The sequence below is a fragment of the Passer montanus genome, unplaced genomic scaffold (assembly GCF_014805655.1).
Source record: "Passer montanus isolate IOZ18808 unplaced genomic scaffold, ASM1480565v1 scaffold117, whole genome shotgun sequence".
Classification (NCBI taxonomy): Eukaryota; Metazoa; Chordata; class Aves; order Passeriformes; family Passeridae; genus Passer; species Passer montanus.
Window position 1 is genome coordinate 1,219,251 of NW_024358389.1, and position 15,521 is coordinate 1,234,771.

Below are 15,521 nucleotides of genomic sequence, written 5' to 3' on the forward strand. Positions count from 1 at the left end.
CCGCCTGAGGTAAGAAAAAATTCACAAACCTAAATTTGGGGGGGGGGGAAAGAGTAAAAAGGTGATAAAACCATTCCCGGGTGCCCCCTCGCAGCTGTGCCCCCCCAGCCCCTCAAGCCCCCTGTGGGATTCCCCCTGCCGGCCCCCGCCTCAGCCCGGCCCCCCCGGGAGCATCGGGGGGGCAGTTGGGGGGTGCAGCCCCCCCAAAGTGCTGCTGCCGGGGGGGCCGGGGCAGTAGTGCAGTGGGGGGTCCCGGGGAGGCACCCACCGCCCCCCCAGCCGGCGCCTCCGGGGCCTTTGCAACTCCTGACGGACACGACAAAACCCACGAGGACAAGGGGGAAAACAACAACAAAAAAAAAAAAAAAGGACAACGGAAAAGTTTGGGGGGGTTTGAGGGGGGTGTGCCTCCCCCAAGTGTCCTGCAGCGCCCACCATCCGCGGCGCTTGGCACAAAATCGTCTCCTCTCAGCCCCAAAAAAAGACAAGAGAACCCCCAAAACCCCAAGTCTGGCCCCAAATTTGGGGATAAGGGTGGGGGGGGACACAGGGGGGTCACCCCAGCCGGGGCAGACCCAGTGGGCTGGGGTGGGGGGCGGTCCACCAGCCCTGCACCCCGATGGGCTGGGGTCCCCCCTGCCACCGCTGTGCCCCCCCTGTGCCCCCACCCTGCTGTGTGGGGGGGTCCTGGCCCCCACCTTGCTGTGGGGGGGTCCTGGCCCTCACCCCACTATGGTGGATGGGGGTGCCAGCCCCTGCCCTGCTACGGGGGAGGGTCCTGGCCCCCACCCCAGCCCCCCAAATTGCTGCCCGGCCAAAAGTGCATATGGCCACGGCCCCCCAGCCGGGGCAGCCTCTCCCTGTGCAGCCCAGAGCCCCCTCCTCTCCTCCCTGCTCTTCCTCCTCTTCCTCCTCCTCCTCCTCCTCCTTCCAAAGGCACAGGGTGGGGGGCGGGGGGTGTCGGCCCTACACCTCCTGGTCCTCGAAGACCTCGAGGAAGAGGGGGGGGAAGAGCTCGGTGGGACACTCCACCTTCATGTGCAGGAAGCGGCTGGCGTGGAAAGTGCAGTTAGTTTAATATTTTAGCCTCTCAGGGAGGGAAATAAATGCTTAAAAAATAATAATCTACGAAGAGAAGGACAATAAAGGGAACGCTCGACCGTCGGGGCCCTTCCCTGTGCAAACAAACAAAATTCGTCAAGTCCTGGGGCGGGACACTCCACCTTCATGTGCAGGAAGCGGCTGGCGTGGCAGGCGCCGATCATCCGCAGATCCGTCACCTTCATCAGCAGCTTGGGCCAGAAGTGGGGAATGTTGTGTTTGCGGTAGTTGATGTAGTGCTCAAAGGCCAGCAGGTAGGTCTCCTGGCACTTCTCGATCTTCTCCACGCAGATCAGCCCCGTCCGGTCTGCGGGAAGCAGGGAATCGTCGTGGGATCGTGTGTGGGAAGGGATTTAAAGCTCATCCAGTGCCACCAGGGACACCTTCCACTGCCCCATGGTGATCCAAGCCCCATCCAGCCTGGCTTTGGATGCTTCCCTGTGCCAGGGCCTCACCACCCTCACAGAGAGGAATTTTTTCCCAATACCCCATCAAAATCGCTCCTTTTTTAGTTTAAACCTCTCCTTGTTGTCCTGGCATTTTCTGCCCGTGGAGGAGCCCCTCTCCCAGCCCAGCACTGCAGGGATTCTCCCTCCCACAGGGCTGAGTGTCCCATGCACCCCCTGGTTTTTGGGGTGCCCACCCCACGGACCCACATTAGAGGCTCAGCCTGTGCTCCTGGGTACCAGGGACTGGGGTGCCCACCTCGTGCTCCTGGGACCCCTCCCAGCCTGGCACAGCTGCCTGAAGATCTGGGAACTGGGATTGCCCACCCCAAATCCACCCAAAATCCAGGGGTGGCATGATTTCCCACCCAATGAAGATGCTGGGGGGCTCTGGCATCGGGGTGCCCACCCAACACACCCCAGGACAGTGAGGACTCTGGGCATCAGGGTGGGTGCCCACCTAATGCACCCCCAAATGCCAGGGGCTCTGGCCTTGGGGTGCCCACCCACCACACCGCCAGGGCAGTGAGGACTTTGGGCATTGGGGTGCCCACCCAATTCACCTCCAAACGCTGGGGGTTGTGGGCAAGGGGGTGTCAACACAACAATCCCCATGGACACCCTCTGGGCATGGGGGTGCCCATCCAATTCCCCCCAAAGCTGCAGGGGACCTCTGGCATCAGGCTGCCCACCCAACACCTCCCCAGCACAGCGAGAACTCTGATCACCGGGATGCCCACCCAACACACCCTCCGCCTCCCCGGGCACCGTGGTGCCCACCCCGTTCTGCCCATCATTACCTGAGGACATGAGCAGCACAGCCTGGAGCAGGGCCACCTCGGTGTCATCCAGGTTGAAGGCAGAGAGGGACTTGCCCAGGTCGAAGATGGCATCGGAGACGACGCCCAGGCCGCCGTTCTTGAGCTGCTCCCGCTTCACCGCCATCTCCCCGCTCAGCGTCAGCGTCTCGCTCTCGGGGTCGTAGCGCACGGCCGCCCGCAGCGACATGATCTCCATGCAGCACCCCTTCAGCAGGATGATCTGGTCCTCACAAGGCAGCTGGGGGCAGTTTTGGGGGGTTTGGTGTGATTCAGGTCACCCCAGACCTCCCCAAGCCCCCGGCCCGTCGTTACCTCTGAAAACATGGGCAGTTTTTTGGCAAAGTCGACCACGCGGGTGATGGCCGGGGTGATGATTTTTGTAAACTCGCTGAACGCCTCCAGGTCGACTTTGTCCCCGTCGGGCATGGAGGCCATAGGGGACTGGCCGATGTCCTCAGGCTGTGGGGGACACGGTGGTGTTGGGGAGGTGCCGTGTCACCACGTGTCCCCTGGGACTGCCATGGTGGCATTGGGGGTGTGGTGTGACCGTGTCACCCCTGGGCCACCGTGGTGGCATTGGGGGTGTAGTGTGACCATGTCACCCCTGGGCCACCATGGTGGCATTGGGGACATTGGGGGGTGTGACTGTGTCACCCCTGGGACCCCCAGAGCATGGCGGCATTGGGGGGTGTGGCGTGACCATGTCACCCCTGGGACCCCCAGAGCATGGTGGCATTGGGGGGTGTGGCGTGACCATGTCCCCCATGGTGGACAGTGGGATTTGGGGGTGCAGTGTGACTGTGTCACCCTCTGGGACCCCCATGGTGGGCAGTGGTGTTGGGAGTGTGGGGTGACCATGTCCTGCCCTGGGACACCCATGGTGGCACTGGGGGTGCAGTGTCACCGTGTCCCCCCTCTTGGACCCCCCACGGTGGGCAGTGGTGTTGGGGGTGCAGTGTGACCCTGTTCCCCCTCCCTGTGAGCCCCAGGGGGCTGTGTGTGACCTGCCCCCCCTCTGGGCCCCCATGTCACCGGGAGCAGCCGTGGCCTGGCGGGTGCAGCAGCCAGGAGAGGGAGCTGCACGACAGGGACAGGGACAGGGACAGTGACAGGGCCAGCGGCAGGGCCGGGGCCAGGGCCACCCGCGGGCACAGCTGTCCCCTTCGGTCACTGCTCACCCCTGAACCCTTTGGGGGTGACCAGCTCAAGGACACTGAGCGATGTCCCAACCCCCCTCGCCTGCCCAAGGGCACGGTGACATCCCAAACCCTGGCGCTGCCACCGTGCTGAGCGTGCCAGTGCCCAGAGATCCCAGCTGGGGCTGGGGGGCTGCGATGGTGACAGAGCCCCCAACACTGCATCCCCTCACCAGGAATTTCCGTTTCTGCTTCCAGTGGCTGCCCTGGGCGTTGGTGCTGCGGTGGGCTTCTGTCACGACGTGGATCAGCTCCCACTCCTCGGCGCTGGGGTTGGGCCGGTGCTGCAGGGATTTGATCATCTCCTCCTTCCGCCGCCGCTCGCGGTTCTCCTCGATCAGCTTCCTCTTGGCTACCCGCTTGGAGTCATCCAGCACCACTGCCGGGAGCCCCCCAGTCAGCTGGGATCCCCCCACCCCTGCATCCCGCAGCTGCAGCTCCCCACCCCACAGTGACCCCCCAGCCTCCTCCTGTGGCTGCTCCGGGCACCCCATAGCACCAGGACCCCTACCCACCTCCCCAAAAACCCCCACTATCATCTGGGATCCCCCCAATCAGCTAGGACCCCCCCACCCCTGCATCCCGCAGCTGCAGCTCCCCACCCCACAGTGACCCCCCAGCCTCCTCCTGTGGCTGCTCCGGGCACCCCATAGCACCAGGACCCAAATCCACATCCCCAAAGCCCCCCACTATCACCTGGAACCCCCTCAATCATCTGGCAACCCCCACCCATGCATCCCTCAGCTGCAGCACTCCACCCCTACAGTGACCCTCCTGCCTCCTGTGGCTGCTCTGGGCACCCCATAGCACCAGGACCCCAACCCACCTCCCCAGAGCCCCCCACTATCACCTGGGATCCCCAGTATCAGCTGGGATCCCCCACCCATGCATCCCACAGCTGACCCCACAGTGACCCCCCCAGCCTCCTGTGGCTGCTCAAGGCACCCCCCCCAACACATCCCATAGCACCACAATCCCAACCCACCTCCCCAAAGCCCCCATTATCACCTGGAACCCCCCCAATCAGCTAGGACCCCCCCATCCATGCATCCCGCAACTGCAGCTCCCCACCCCACAGTGACCCCCCCAGCCTCCTCCTGTGGCTGCTCTGGGCACCCCATAGCACCGGGACCCCAAACCCACCTCCCCAGAGCCCCCCACTATCACCTGGAACCCCCCCAACCATCTGGGACCCCCCCATTCACACATCCCACCCCGCTGCTGCATCACAGCACCCGAGAGCCCAGCCTGCTCCCGCAGCTGCTCTGGGCACCCCAAAGTTCCCCACGGCGCTGGGACCCCGTCCTGCCCCACCAGCCGAGCCCCCCCGTGCCCCCCAACTCACGGTCCATGGCCATGCCCACGGAGATGCACTTCTTGAAGCGGCACAGCTGGCACTGGTTGCGGGTGATCTTGTCGATGACGCAGCACCCATCGTACTTGCAGGAGTAGGTGGGGTGCAAGTTCTTCTGGATGGTCCGACGGAAAAACCCCTGGCGAGGGCGCGGGGGGTGTCACAGCGAGCCCTGCCGAGCCCCCCGAGCCCCCCCAAGCCCCCCTGGCCCAGCTCACCTTGCAGCCCTCGCAGGTGATGCAGCGGTAGTGGTAGCCGGTGGCTTTGTCCCCGCACACCACACATTGTTCATCTTTGTCCAGGTAACTAGGGATGTACCCTGCGGGGACCCCCCAGTCAGGGACCCCCAGGGCACCCCGGGGTGGGCCCCCCACAGCGGGGACTCACGGGGTGCTCTGTGACAGGGATTCCCATGGCAGAGACCCCCGGAGCACCCCGTGACAGAAATTCCAGTGTCAGGGACCCCAGGGAACCCCAAGTGCTCCCAGAGTGCTCCATGACAGGGGAACCCCAGGCAACCCCAAGTCAGGGACCCCTGGAGCACCCCGGACCAGTGACAGACCCCACATCAGGGCCCCCCACAAACCCTGAATCAGGGACTGTCTGCACACCCCAAATCAGGGCCCCCAGAAATCCTGAATCAGGGCCCCCCCATAAACCCTGAATCAGGGACCCCCTGCACACCCTAAATCAGGCCCCCCCAGAAATCCTGAGTCAGGGACCCCCTGCACACCCTAAATCAGGCCCCCCCAGAAATCCTGAATCAGGGACCCCCTGCACACCCTACATCAGACCCCCCAGAAACCCTGAGTCAGGGACCCCCTGCACACCCTAAATCAGGGACCCCCTTCACACCCTAAATCAGGGACCTTTGGCACATGCAGCATCAGGGACCCCCACGCCCCCCATGCCAGGGATGCCCAGTACCTCCTCCCCTCTCCGTGCCTCAGTTTCCCCTCTGTCTGCCCCGCCACTCAAGGGTTAACGCTGGGGGTGTGTGGGGGGTGCCCGAGCCCCCCGCACCAATAAAGCCCCCATTATCCCATTATCCGGCCTGGCACCAGCAGGGGGGGGTCCCCGTCCCCCTGGCACACAAAGACACACTGTCCCCGCTGCTGTCCGGGGTCCCCCTGCCTGGCAGCCCCACCAGAGCCCCCCCCACACCAGCTGCTGAGGGAAACTGAGGCACGGATCATCCGTGAGGCACGGCCCCTCGTATCCCCCCCAGCACCCCACCCTCGTGTTTTGGGGGGGGGCAGGACGTGGGAATCCCCGAGGGGTGGGTGGGGGAGATGGGGAGGGGGCTGGATGCCCCCCCACAATTCGGGGGGCGCCCCCAGCACCCCGGGACCGCCGCACCCACCCGGGATCCCACAAACCCAGGCGCGGGGACCCCCCCTGTGGCGCTGTGCAGGTGCGGGATGTGGGGGTCCCCCCCTCGGGGGGCCGGGCACGGGCGGCAGGCGGATGCCCGGGCTCCCCCCCGGCCCTCCCCGGGCCGGTCCCGCCGGCGCCGGCCGCTCCCCGCCGGGGAATGGGGCAGGGCAGGGGGGCAGCGCCCGCGGGGCCCCCCTTATCGCCCACCCCAGGGCGCTGCCGCCCCGATAAGCCGAGACCCCGGGGGACCCTGCAGGGATCTGGGGTGCGGGGGGGACACTTTGGGGTGCCTGGGACACACAGGGGACATCGGGCTGCCCAGCAGGGACTTGGGGTGTCCAGCCCTGGGAGCTGCTGGGGTGCCCGCAGGGGACAGGGGGTGTCCGAGGGACCCCGGGGAACCCCGCCGAGCCGGGGGTCTCACCCCCAGGAATCCTGGGGTGCCCATGGGGTGTCCACGGACTTTGGGGGACCCAGGTGACACAGGGGGTGTCCAGGGGACCCAGGCAAGGATTGGGGTGAGCCGAGGGTGCCCGGCAGAGCCATGGGGTGCCCGGGGGGGGGTTCAGCGGGACTCGGGGTGCCCGTACCTGACATGCTGCTCTTCACCAAACATTGGCTGCTCTTTCTTTTGCGCTTCCCATCCAGCCACCTGCGGGGGCGGGCGGGGGAGGGGGGGGACAGGCTGGCACGGCGCCCACGGATTCCCGCTGCACCCCCCAAACTTCCAGCAGCACCCCAAAAATCCCGCTCGGAACCCCTCCTCTGCTGGGAAAGGGGCAGCCCCCCCGCCCGGGGGTCGCAACGCGGCGATGTCACAGGTGGGGTGCGGCTTTGGGGGGGGCAGGAGAGAGCCCTGGGGACCCCTCCCCACCCAGAAGAGCCCTCCGGGACCCCCCCTCCGGGACACGGCACCGCCCGGGGTGGGGGGGGCCACCGGGGGCAGGAGTGGGGACACAGGGGACACCTGGGCATGGACACGCCTGGTGACACGTGGGGTGCAGGGGGACACGCAGGACACGGGGATGTCACCCAGAACGGGAGGGCGCGGAGGGACGGGTGGGGACATGTGGGGTACAGGGGGGGCTGGGGGACACCTGGGGTGCACAGGGCATGGGGACAGCCACGGGACATGCGTGGGGACACATGGAGGGGACGGGGACACAAGGGACACCCAGGGCAGGGGGACACACGGGATAGCCAGGGCACTGACACGTACATGACCATGCAGGGGGACACACCGAGGGGGGACACAGGGGACACAGGGACAATGACACAAGTGACACAGTGGGCACAGGGACACACCAGGGACGACACAAGGGACACAGCGGGCACAGGGACAACGATACAAGGGACACAGTGGGCACAGGGACAATGATACAAGGGGCACAGTGGGCACAGGGACACACCAGGGACGACACAAGGGACACAGCGGGCACAGGGACAACGATACAAGGGACACAGTGGGCACAGGGACACAGGGACAACACTACAAGGCACAGAGTGGGCACAGGTATGGGGACACCTGGCGACACACACAGAGGGCACAGCCAGGCGCGGGGATGCCCAGGGACACGCCAGGCACGGTGCCCCACGCGTCCCCCGCGTGTCCCCGAGCCGGGGTGGGGGCTCACCGGGTGTCCTCTGGCTCCGACAGCGGGTCCAGGGTGCTGGGCTTCTGTTCCATTCACCGCAATTCCATCAAGGAGCGCTCAGCACCGACCGAGGGGGCTCCGGCGCCACGCGGGGGCCACGGCGGGGCGGCCACGGCGGGGAGGGGGGTCCGCGGCGGCGGGGGGGGGGCTACGCCGCGCACCCCATGGTGCCCCTCAGTGCTCAGCACCGCGCAGCATCCCGGGCCGGACCCTGCGGGACAGCGGCGTCAGCCCGCACCTCCCGGGGAGGGGAGGGGACCAGCCCCGGGGGACACGGAGGGGAGGGGACCAGCCCCGGGGGACACGGAGGGGACCCCCAGGGAGGGGGGGTGAAGTGTGGGGTACCCCCAGGAGCTGTGGGCGATGGGGAGGGGGGGTGGGTGTGAGTGTGCAAGGAGGTGTGGAGCGTGCAAGGGCTGGGCAAGGGCACGGGGACGTGCGAGAAGGCAAGGAGGGAGCGACGTGCAGGGTGTGGGCGACAGCACCGGGAGCACCGGGGCCGGGCCGGAGGGCACCGCGGGGTGAGTGTGCACGGGGAGGGGAGAGAGGCCCCGGTGTGCAAGGCTGCGGGAGCGTCAGGGGAGGGGGAGAGCGTGCAGGGTTGTGGAAGAGCGTGCAGAGGTGTGCGAGTGTGTGTACAGGTGTGCCACGGCGTGGGAGAGCGTGCACAGGTGTGCAGGGCACGTGTGAGCGTGTGCAAGAACACGTACAGGTGTGTGAGAGTGTTCACAGGTGTGTGAGATCATGCACGGGAGTGCAGGGCACGTGTGAGCGGGTGCAAGAACATGTACAGGTGTGTGAGAGCATGCACAGGTGTGCAGGGCACGTGTGAGCGTGTGCAAGAACACGTACAGGTGTGTGAGAGTGTTCACAGGTGTGTGAGATCATGCACGGGAGTGCAGGGCACGTGTGAGCGTGTGCAAGAACATGTACAGGTGTGTGAGAGCATGCACAGGTGTGCAGGGCACGTGTGAGTGTGTGCACGGGTGTGCAAGAACATGCACAGGTGTGTGAGAGTGTTCACAGGTGTGCAGGGCATGTGTGAGTGTGTGGAAGAACATGCACAGGTGTGTGAGAGCGTGCACACGTGTGCAGGGCATGTGTGAATGTGTGCAAGAAAACATACAGGTGTGTGAGTGTGTTCACAGGTGTGTGAGCGTTCACCGGTGGCAGGGCACATGTGAACGTGTGCACGGGTGTGCAAGAACACGCACAGGTGTGTGAGGCTGTGGCGGCAGGGAAGGCGCGTGACAGTGCGTGTGCAGGGCTCTGTGAGTGTGCACAGGCATGGGTAGGTGTGCAAAAGGCAGTGTGAGAACCTGCCCAGGGCCGTGAGCGTGCAGCAAAGCACAAACACACACGTGGGGAGCTCTGGCAGGGAAGGCGTGTGACAGTGCGTGTGCAGGGCTGTGCAGGGCTCTGTGAGTGTGCACAGGCGTGGGTGGGTGTGCAAAAGGCAGTGTGAGAACCTGCCCAGGGCCGTGAGCGTGCAGCAAAGCACAAACACACACGTGGGGAGCTCCCCCCACTTTTGGGGCAGGGCTGGGGGGGCCCCCAAGGGGAGATCTTTGGGGAGGGGGTGCAGAGGGCAGCCCCTTCCCACCCAGGGCAGCCCCTCGCAGCCAGGCTGAGCCCTGGCGTGTTCATTGCACAGCTGAACACCCCCAAATCTGGGGCTGGGGGTGACTCTTGGTGAGGAGGGGGGGTCACCTATGGGGTGATTTATGGGGTGGGCGGCGACTTACGGGATGGGGGGCGCCGGGGGTCCGGGCGATCCCTCCTCTGCGAGCTCTGCTGTGGCAAAAACACGATGTGGAGCGGGGGGTCAGCACCGGGGGGCACCCCCCGACCCCCCCACGGCGACAGCACCCCCGGCTCTTTGTGCCCACCCCATTCCACACCCCACGGGTGCCCAGCACCCACGGAGCGATGGGGGGGCTCTGCTCACACCCCCCCCCCGTGACCCCCCGGTGACCCTCCCGGCGCGGAGGGGTGTGAGGGGCGCGGGGGGCCCCCATCCTTCGCCGGGGGGGTGGCGGGGCGGGCGCGGTGCCCAGCCCCGGGCTCCTCCGCTCCGCGCGGGGACAGCAGAAAGTAGGTCACGTTTGTCTTGGCCGCCACAGAAATTCCTCCGGCGGATTTAAAACGCGGCGGACGGGGATGGGGGCCCCCCCCCCGACACCCCCACGCTACGGCCGGGCCCCCCCTTGCTGCCCCCCCCACCGCCGAGCACACCCCTACCAGCGAAGGACGGGGGGGAGAGGGATGCTGCACCCATGGGTGCACGGAGCACCCCGCGCCGCGCGGGGGGTTGGCATGAGGGGTCCCCCAGAATGAGGAGGGGGCGTCGCCTGCGTCAGCCCCTTCAGGGAAACTGAGGCACGGCACCCCACCAGCCCGGGGTGCACTCCCCGCCTCGGGGGGCTCATGGGGTCTGGGCGCCCCTCGCCGCAGCCCCAGGCCGGGTTTGGGGCCGGCGGTACCTATAGAGCCGGGGGCTGCAGCAAATGTTTGTTCCATATGGGAACGGCGCGCGGAGAACTTCCAAGTATAGGCACTGGCAGCGATCCAGAGCCGCGCGGCCCCCGCCGGGCACCGGCCCCCCCGCCGCCCCCCGCCCCTCTCCCCCGGGACCCCGTGCGCCGGCAGAGCCCCGACACGCTCGGGGGCATGTGCGGGGCTCGGGGTGCATCGACGTGGCGGTGGGACCGCTCTGGGGTGGGATTTGGGCCGTCCCCAAAGCCGGCGTGCGGTGGGTGGGCTCGGCCACCCTGCCTCAGTTTCCCCACTGAGGTGGCCTGGTGGGTGCAGCCCCAAACGAGAGAGGTTTAGGGCTAAAGCCGGGGATGGGGGCGGCGTTTTAGGTCGGGGTTCGCCACCCCAGCGAGACCCTAGCAGCCCCCTGACACCCTCGGCATCACCGGCACCCTGGGATCGCCCGGCGGAGCCTGCGGTGCCGCTCCAGGAACCGTCACTCGAGGAATCCCGGGCGCGCTGGGGCGGCCCAGACAGACAGACAGACACGGGAGGCGGCTCTTCTCGTCCTCCTCCTCCTCCTCTTCCTCCTCCTCCTCCAGCGGGACACGTGTGATGAGCGCAGTCAGGTCTCAGCCCACCCTGCGCCGCCGGCACCCAAACCTGCGCGTCCCACCTGCGGCGCCAGGTGCTGGGTGGGTGCTGGGTGGGAGCGGGGTGGGAGCGGGGTGGCAGCCGGCGGGAGCCCCCCCGGCGCCCCCCCAGCCCAGCCCCACGCCCAGGGGAGCGTTTCTGCTGAGTCGGGTGGTTGCAGGCGGCTGAAAACAAGCCGGGGGCAAAGTCCGGGGCTGGGCCGACGGCGGGAGCCACCTCGCCCCAGCGGGGGCACCCCGCTCCCCACAGACCCCCACCCCCGGGGACCCCCGGAACGGGGACCCCAGGCAATGGCACGCCCCTCCACAAAGGCAATGACCGCCTCCGTGCAGCCGGACGTGGGTGCCGGACACCGGGGCCGCCCCGCGGGGCCACTGCCGTGTCCCTGCCCCCCAGCACAGATGGGCTCCGGGGGTCCCAGCACCCCCCCCAGCCCAGCTGCCAGCCGGGTCAGGGAGGTGAGGGCCTAAGCGCTTTAGCCACGGTGCCAATTAGTGTGATTAGCGCGGGCTGGGGGCAGGGCGGACCCGCCGGCCAGGGATCCCCGGGCACCGGGGCAGTGCCATCACGGGCACCGCGGCATCACGGTGGGCAGCGGGGCAGCGTCACGGCGGGCACCAGGGCAGCATCACGGTGGGCATCGGGGTGGTGCAGATCTGCCTGGCAAAAGCCGGCTGCACCGGCTGGCACGAGCGCGCCGTGGGAGTGTGGCCAGGCACGGGGCACCTGCCGTGCCACGGCTGGCAGCGCCCGGCACGCGCCGATGCCCATGTGTGGGGCCGTGCCAAGTGCCACACGCGTGTCTGCGTCGGCTGCTGCCCGCTCACTGCACACCTGTGCCAGTGCCCGGCGCGCCGTGCCCAGTGCCATGCGGTGCCCGGTGTCACGGGCACGTGTGGCAGTGGGGACAGCGTGCCGTGCCGTGCTGGGAGGCTGCAGGAATCCCAGGCATGCACAGCAGCTGGGCAGCCCGAGCAAAGGGGATGCCACGGGCCTGACATCAGGGCAGCCCACCCAGTGCCCCCTCCCCACACATGGGGGGTCTGGGCTGTGCTGTGGCACAGGATGACTGAGCCCCAGTTTGTGTCCTCCCTGTGGCTCAGAGCTCATTGAAGCCACCACTCGTAGGACAGCTGGTGGCTGCAGGGCTGGTGACCTGTCCCGACACTGACTGGGCACCCAGCGTTGTGGCCTTGAGCCTCTGACAGGTCCTGTGTTTGAGGGTCCTGCATCACCACAGTGGGACCTGCACCATGACCCAGCCGCGGCCCCGCAGCCCCCACAAACCCCACAGGATTCCCAAGAACACCACATCCAGCCAAGGCCACGCCAGCCGCTCCTTCCCGCCGTGTCTGAGCGTTCAGCTGTGCCTCCTTTCTCCATCCCACCTCAGCTTCCCTTCCCACCGGAGCTGCCTGGCAGAGAAAGATCCACACTCCCATATCCCCAGCACCGTGTCCCCTGTGCCAGCACGCAGGATGTGGCTCATCCCGATGTCACAGGTCGCAAAGGTCACCCAAGAGGGACCCCCGAGCACCTGGTGTGTGCTGAGTGTGCCCAGCCTCAGCCCTTTGGGGTGGCTGCGGGCCCTGAGCCCCGCGGGGTGCCCCTGGCCCCAGGAGGTGTGCCGGGACGCCGCGAGCTATTCTCAGCCCTTGGCACGGCATGGGACGTTTCTAAATCGGGGGCTCTGGTTCACGTGCACGGGGACGGGGGGGAGCTCCTGGGTCCCCTCCCCGCGGGGCCCCGCTTGAAGGGGGGAGGTGGCCGCCACGAGGTGCCCAGCGTGGACACAGGGACACGGGGATGGGGACACGGCACCGTGGGAGCCCGTCCTCCCTCAGAAGGGGACACAAGGGGCAGTCCTCGCGGTGTTCCTGCAGTCACCCGACCCTGCCCGAGGGTCTGCAGCGCGGGGGACATCCCGAGCGGCACCGCCCCTGGGGGCGCGACCCCGCTGCGCCCCCCGCCCGCATCCAGCCCGAGCGGGGCCCTGGGAGCGCAGCCCGCGCCCGCCTTCGCCTGCACCGCGCCCCCCCTTCTCCTCCTCCTCCTCCTCTTCCCCCCAGTCCGGAGGGGACCCGGGCGTCCGGCCCCGCCCCCACGCACCGGCGGCTGCGCGGGGTCCGGCGGGGCCGGGGGTCCGCGGGGTGGGACCCCCGGGGCCGCCCCGCCGCTGCTCCGGTCTCCGCTGACCCGGGAATGCGCTGGCGGAGCCGGGGGTTGGGTGGGGGTCCCGCTTCCTGCAGCCGCCGCCCGTCAGGAGGGGTCCGGGGTGCGCCCGCAGTCCCCCCGTCGCTGCTCCGCAGGGTGCGGGACACCGGGCGCGCACGGCCCGCGCCGCCCGCTCCCGGAGCCCGTTCGCGGGGCGACCACGCCGCGGCCCCGCGAAGGTCACGGCCGCGGGAGGGGAAGGGGCGCCGGGGAGAAGCCCCACGCGAGAACCCCGCTCCGGGATTCCACGGGGCCCGCACCGTTGCGGGGGGCACACGCAGCCGCACGGCTCCGCCGTGGGGAGGGGGGGATGCGCCGCGTCCCCACCCTGCGCCAAGACCCCCGGGCAGGGGAGCCCCCCCAAACCGGTTCCACCGGGGTTTGCCCGCGCCTCACGGCGGCCCCAGCCCCCCTAGCGCTCCAGCGGGGCCGCGGGGGTCCCCGGTGCCGCCGGGGGTCAGGCGGGGTGAGGCGCAGCCCGGCCTCCCGGTGCGGCTCCGGTGTCGGTGCCGGTGGCAGCCCCGGGCGGGGGGGGTCACGGCTGAAGGTCGCGGTCCCGGGGTGACCTTGGCCGTGGCGCCCGCCCGCCCCTGCCTCAGTTTCCCCGCATCGCACAGTGGGGACGCGCCAGAGTCCGGTTGGGACCGCATCCCTAACCCCGGCGGCGACACCGGACCGGGGGCAGGATCCGCCCCCCCGGGGCTGGGGTGGGGGGCATCCCGCGGGACCGCGGGGCGCCGTGCAGAGGGGAGCCCCCGCCACGCCCCGCGCCCCGCTCAGGGCGAAGCCTGTGGTCCGCCCCACGCCAAACGCCCGGATTTTCCAAGAGAGAGAGAGAGAAAAAAAAAAATCTTTCCCCGTGTTTTTTCCTCGCGGTTCGCGGCCCCCGAGCCCTCGGCGGGTCCCCAGCCTCCCGGGGCGATCGCCGCCCACCCCCCCATTCCACGCACCGAACTGCGCCCGTGCTCAGCCGGGGGGGCCCGGGGGGGGCCCCGGTAAACAACCGGGGGGCGGCGGGGCCGGCGGGGCCGCTCGGGCCGTACCTGAGGTCGACGGCGGCGGGCGCGGAGCGCGTGGGGACCCACGGGGGAGCGGCGGGGTCGCGGCGTGCCGTGGGAAGGTGACCCCGGGATGGGGATCACGGGGTGGGGACGGTGGCAGTGCCAGGGCGCGTGGTGGGAGCGCTGACGGTGCCCACGGGGATGTGGTGACAGCGACAGCGAGGACGGGGGGTGGTGAGAGCAGGGTGGGGGGCTAAGGGAAGTGCCCACCGGGGTTGGGGACGGCGGCCGCAGGGAGCTGGGGACCGTGCCCACAGGGTCCCCGGGGTGTGCCCCCGGTGGGGTGAAGCTGGTGGCCGCGGGAGTTTGGGACGGTGCTCACGGGGATGTCGTGACAGTGACAACGGGGATGGGGGATGGCGGCCACGGCGAGGCGGGCTGCACCGAGGGGGCACCGGAGACGGTGCCCAGAGAGGCCCAGGGGGATGCCCGTGCCAGGGTGGGGACGGTGCCCGCAGGGAGTGGGAACAGCCCCCACGGGGATGCTGTGACAGTGACAACCTGGCGTCCACGAGGGCAGGGCACGGCACCCGCAGGGAGCTGGGCACGGTGCCCACGGCGATGCTGTGACAGTGACAGTGGGGACCGGAGGGGCTGCCCGCAGGATTTGGGGACAGCACCCAGGAAGGGCTGGCACGGTGCCCTCGCTGGGTGGCGGTGGCGTGGAGATGATGCTCATGGAGATCTGGGACGGTGCCCAGGGGGGTTGGTGACAGTGCCCACGAGGCAGGGGACAGCTCCACACCCCGGGGCGCCCAGCTCGGCCCGGGGAGGGGCACACAGCAAACACGGGGGTCCCACTCAGATCCACACCGCCGCGGGCAGGATCCGGTCCCGCAGGACACCCGCACGTCGGGGGGCCCTGCCCCTGCGCCCCCCGGGGGATGTGTGGGACGGGGGTCGCACCCCGCTGTGGGGCCGCAGCCGGAGCCGCTGTGGGGCTGGGGACGGCGGCGTGCACCGGGACCCCGGGGGGATCACCGGGCAGGGCGCTGAGGGTCGCCCCCCGGAGCCCCCCGACCCGCCCGTGCCACCCCACCCCTTTCCCAGCAGCCCCTGCTCCCAGCCCCCCCTTTTCCTCCCCGGACTACACGTCCCGTCATGCCCGGGCTTAAAGCGGCTCTGCCGCCCCCTCCCACCCCGCCCGCAGCCCCGCAGCCCGGCCCT

The 15,521-nt window shown here is 68.9% G+C and overlaps 1 protein-coding gene across 2 annotated transcripts; it reads right to left on the reverse strand.

Moving 5' to 3' along the window:
* Positions 1-935: 935 nt before the first annotated feature.
* Positions 936-14,372, reverse strand: THRA (thyroid hormone receptor alpha). 2 transcript variants are annotated; one of them, XM_039697262.1, is made up of 11 exons: positions 14,337-14,372; positions 9,696-9,741; positions 7,930-8,161; positions 6,886-6,947; positions 5,137-5,237; positions 4,910-5,057; positions 3,738-3,943; positions 2,681-2,827; positions 2,348-2,606; positions 1,224-1,408; positions 936-1,032 (listed from the first exon to the last, which is right to left on the reverse strand). In XM_039697262.1, the coding sequence occupies exons 3-11, from the start codon at positions 7,980-7,982 to the stop codon at positions 967-969; spliced, it is 1,227 nt and encodes a 408-aa protein (XP_039553196.1). In that variant the 5' UTR covers positions 7,983-8,161; positions 9,696-9,741; positions 14,337-14,372; the 3' UTR covers positions 936-966. The 2 variants fall into 2 exon arrangements, with proteins under 2 accessions (XP_039553196.1, XP_039553197.1); XM_039697263.1 differs by having other exon boundaries at positions 9,696-9,744.
* Between the last annotated feature and the right edge of the window lie 1,149 nt (positions 14,373-15,521).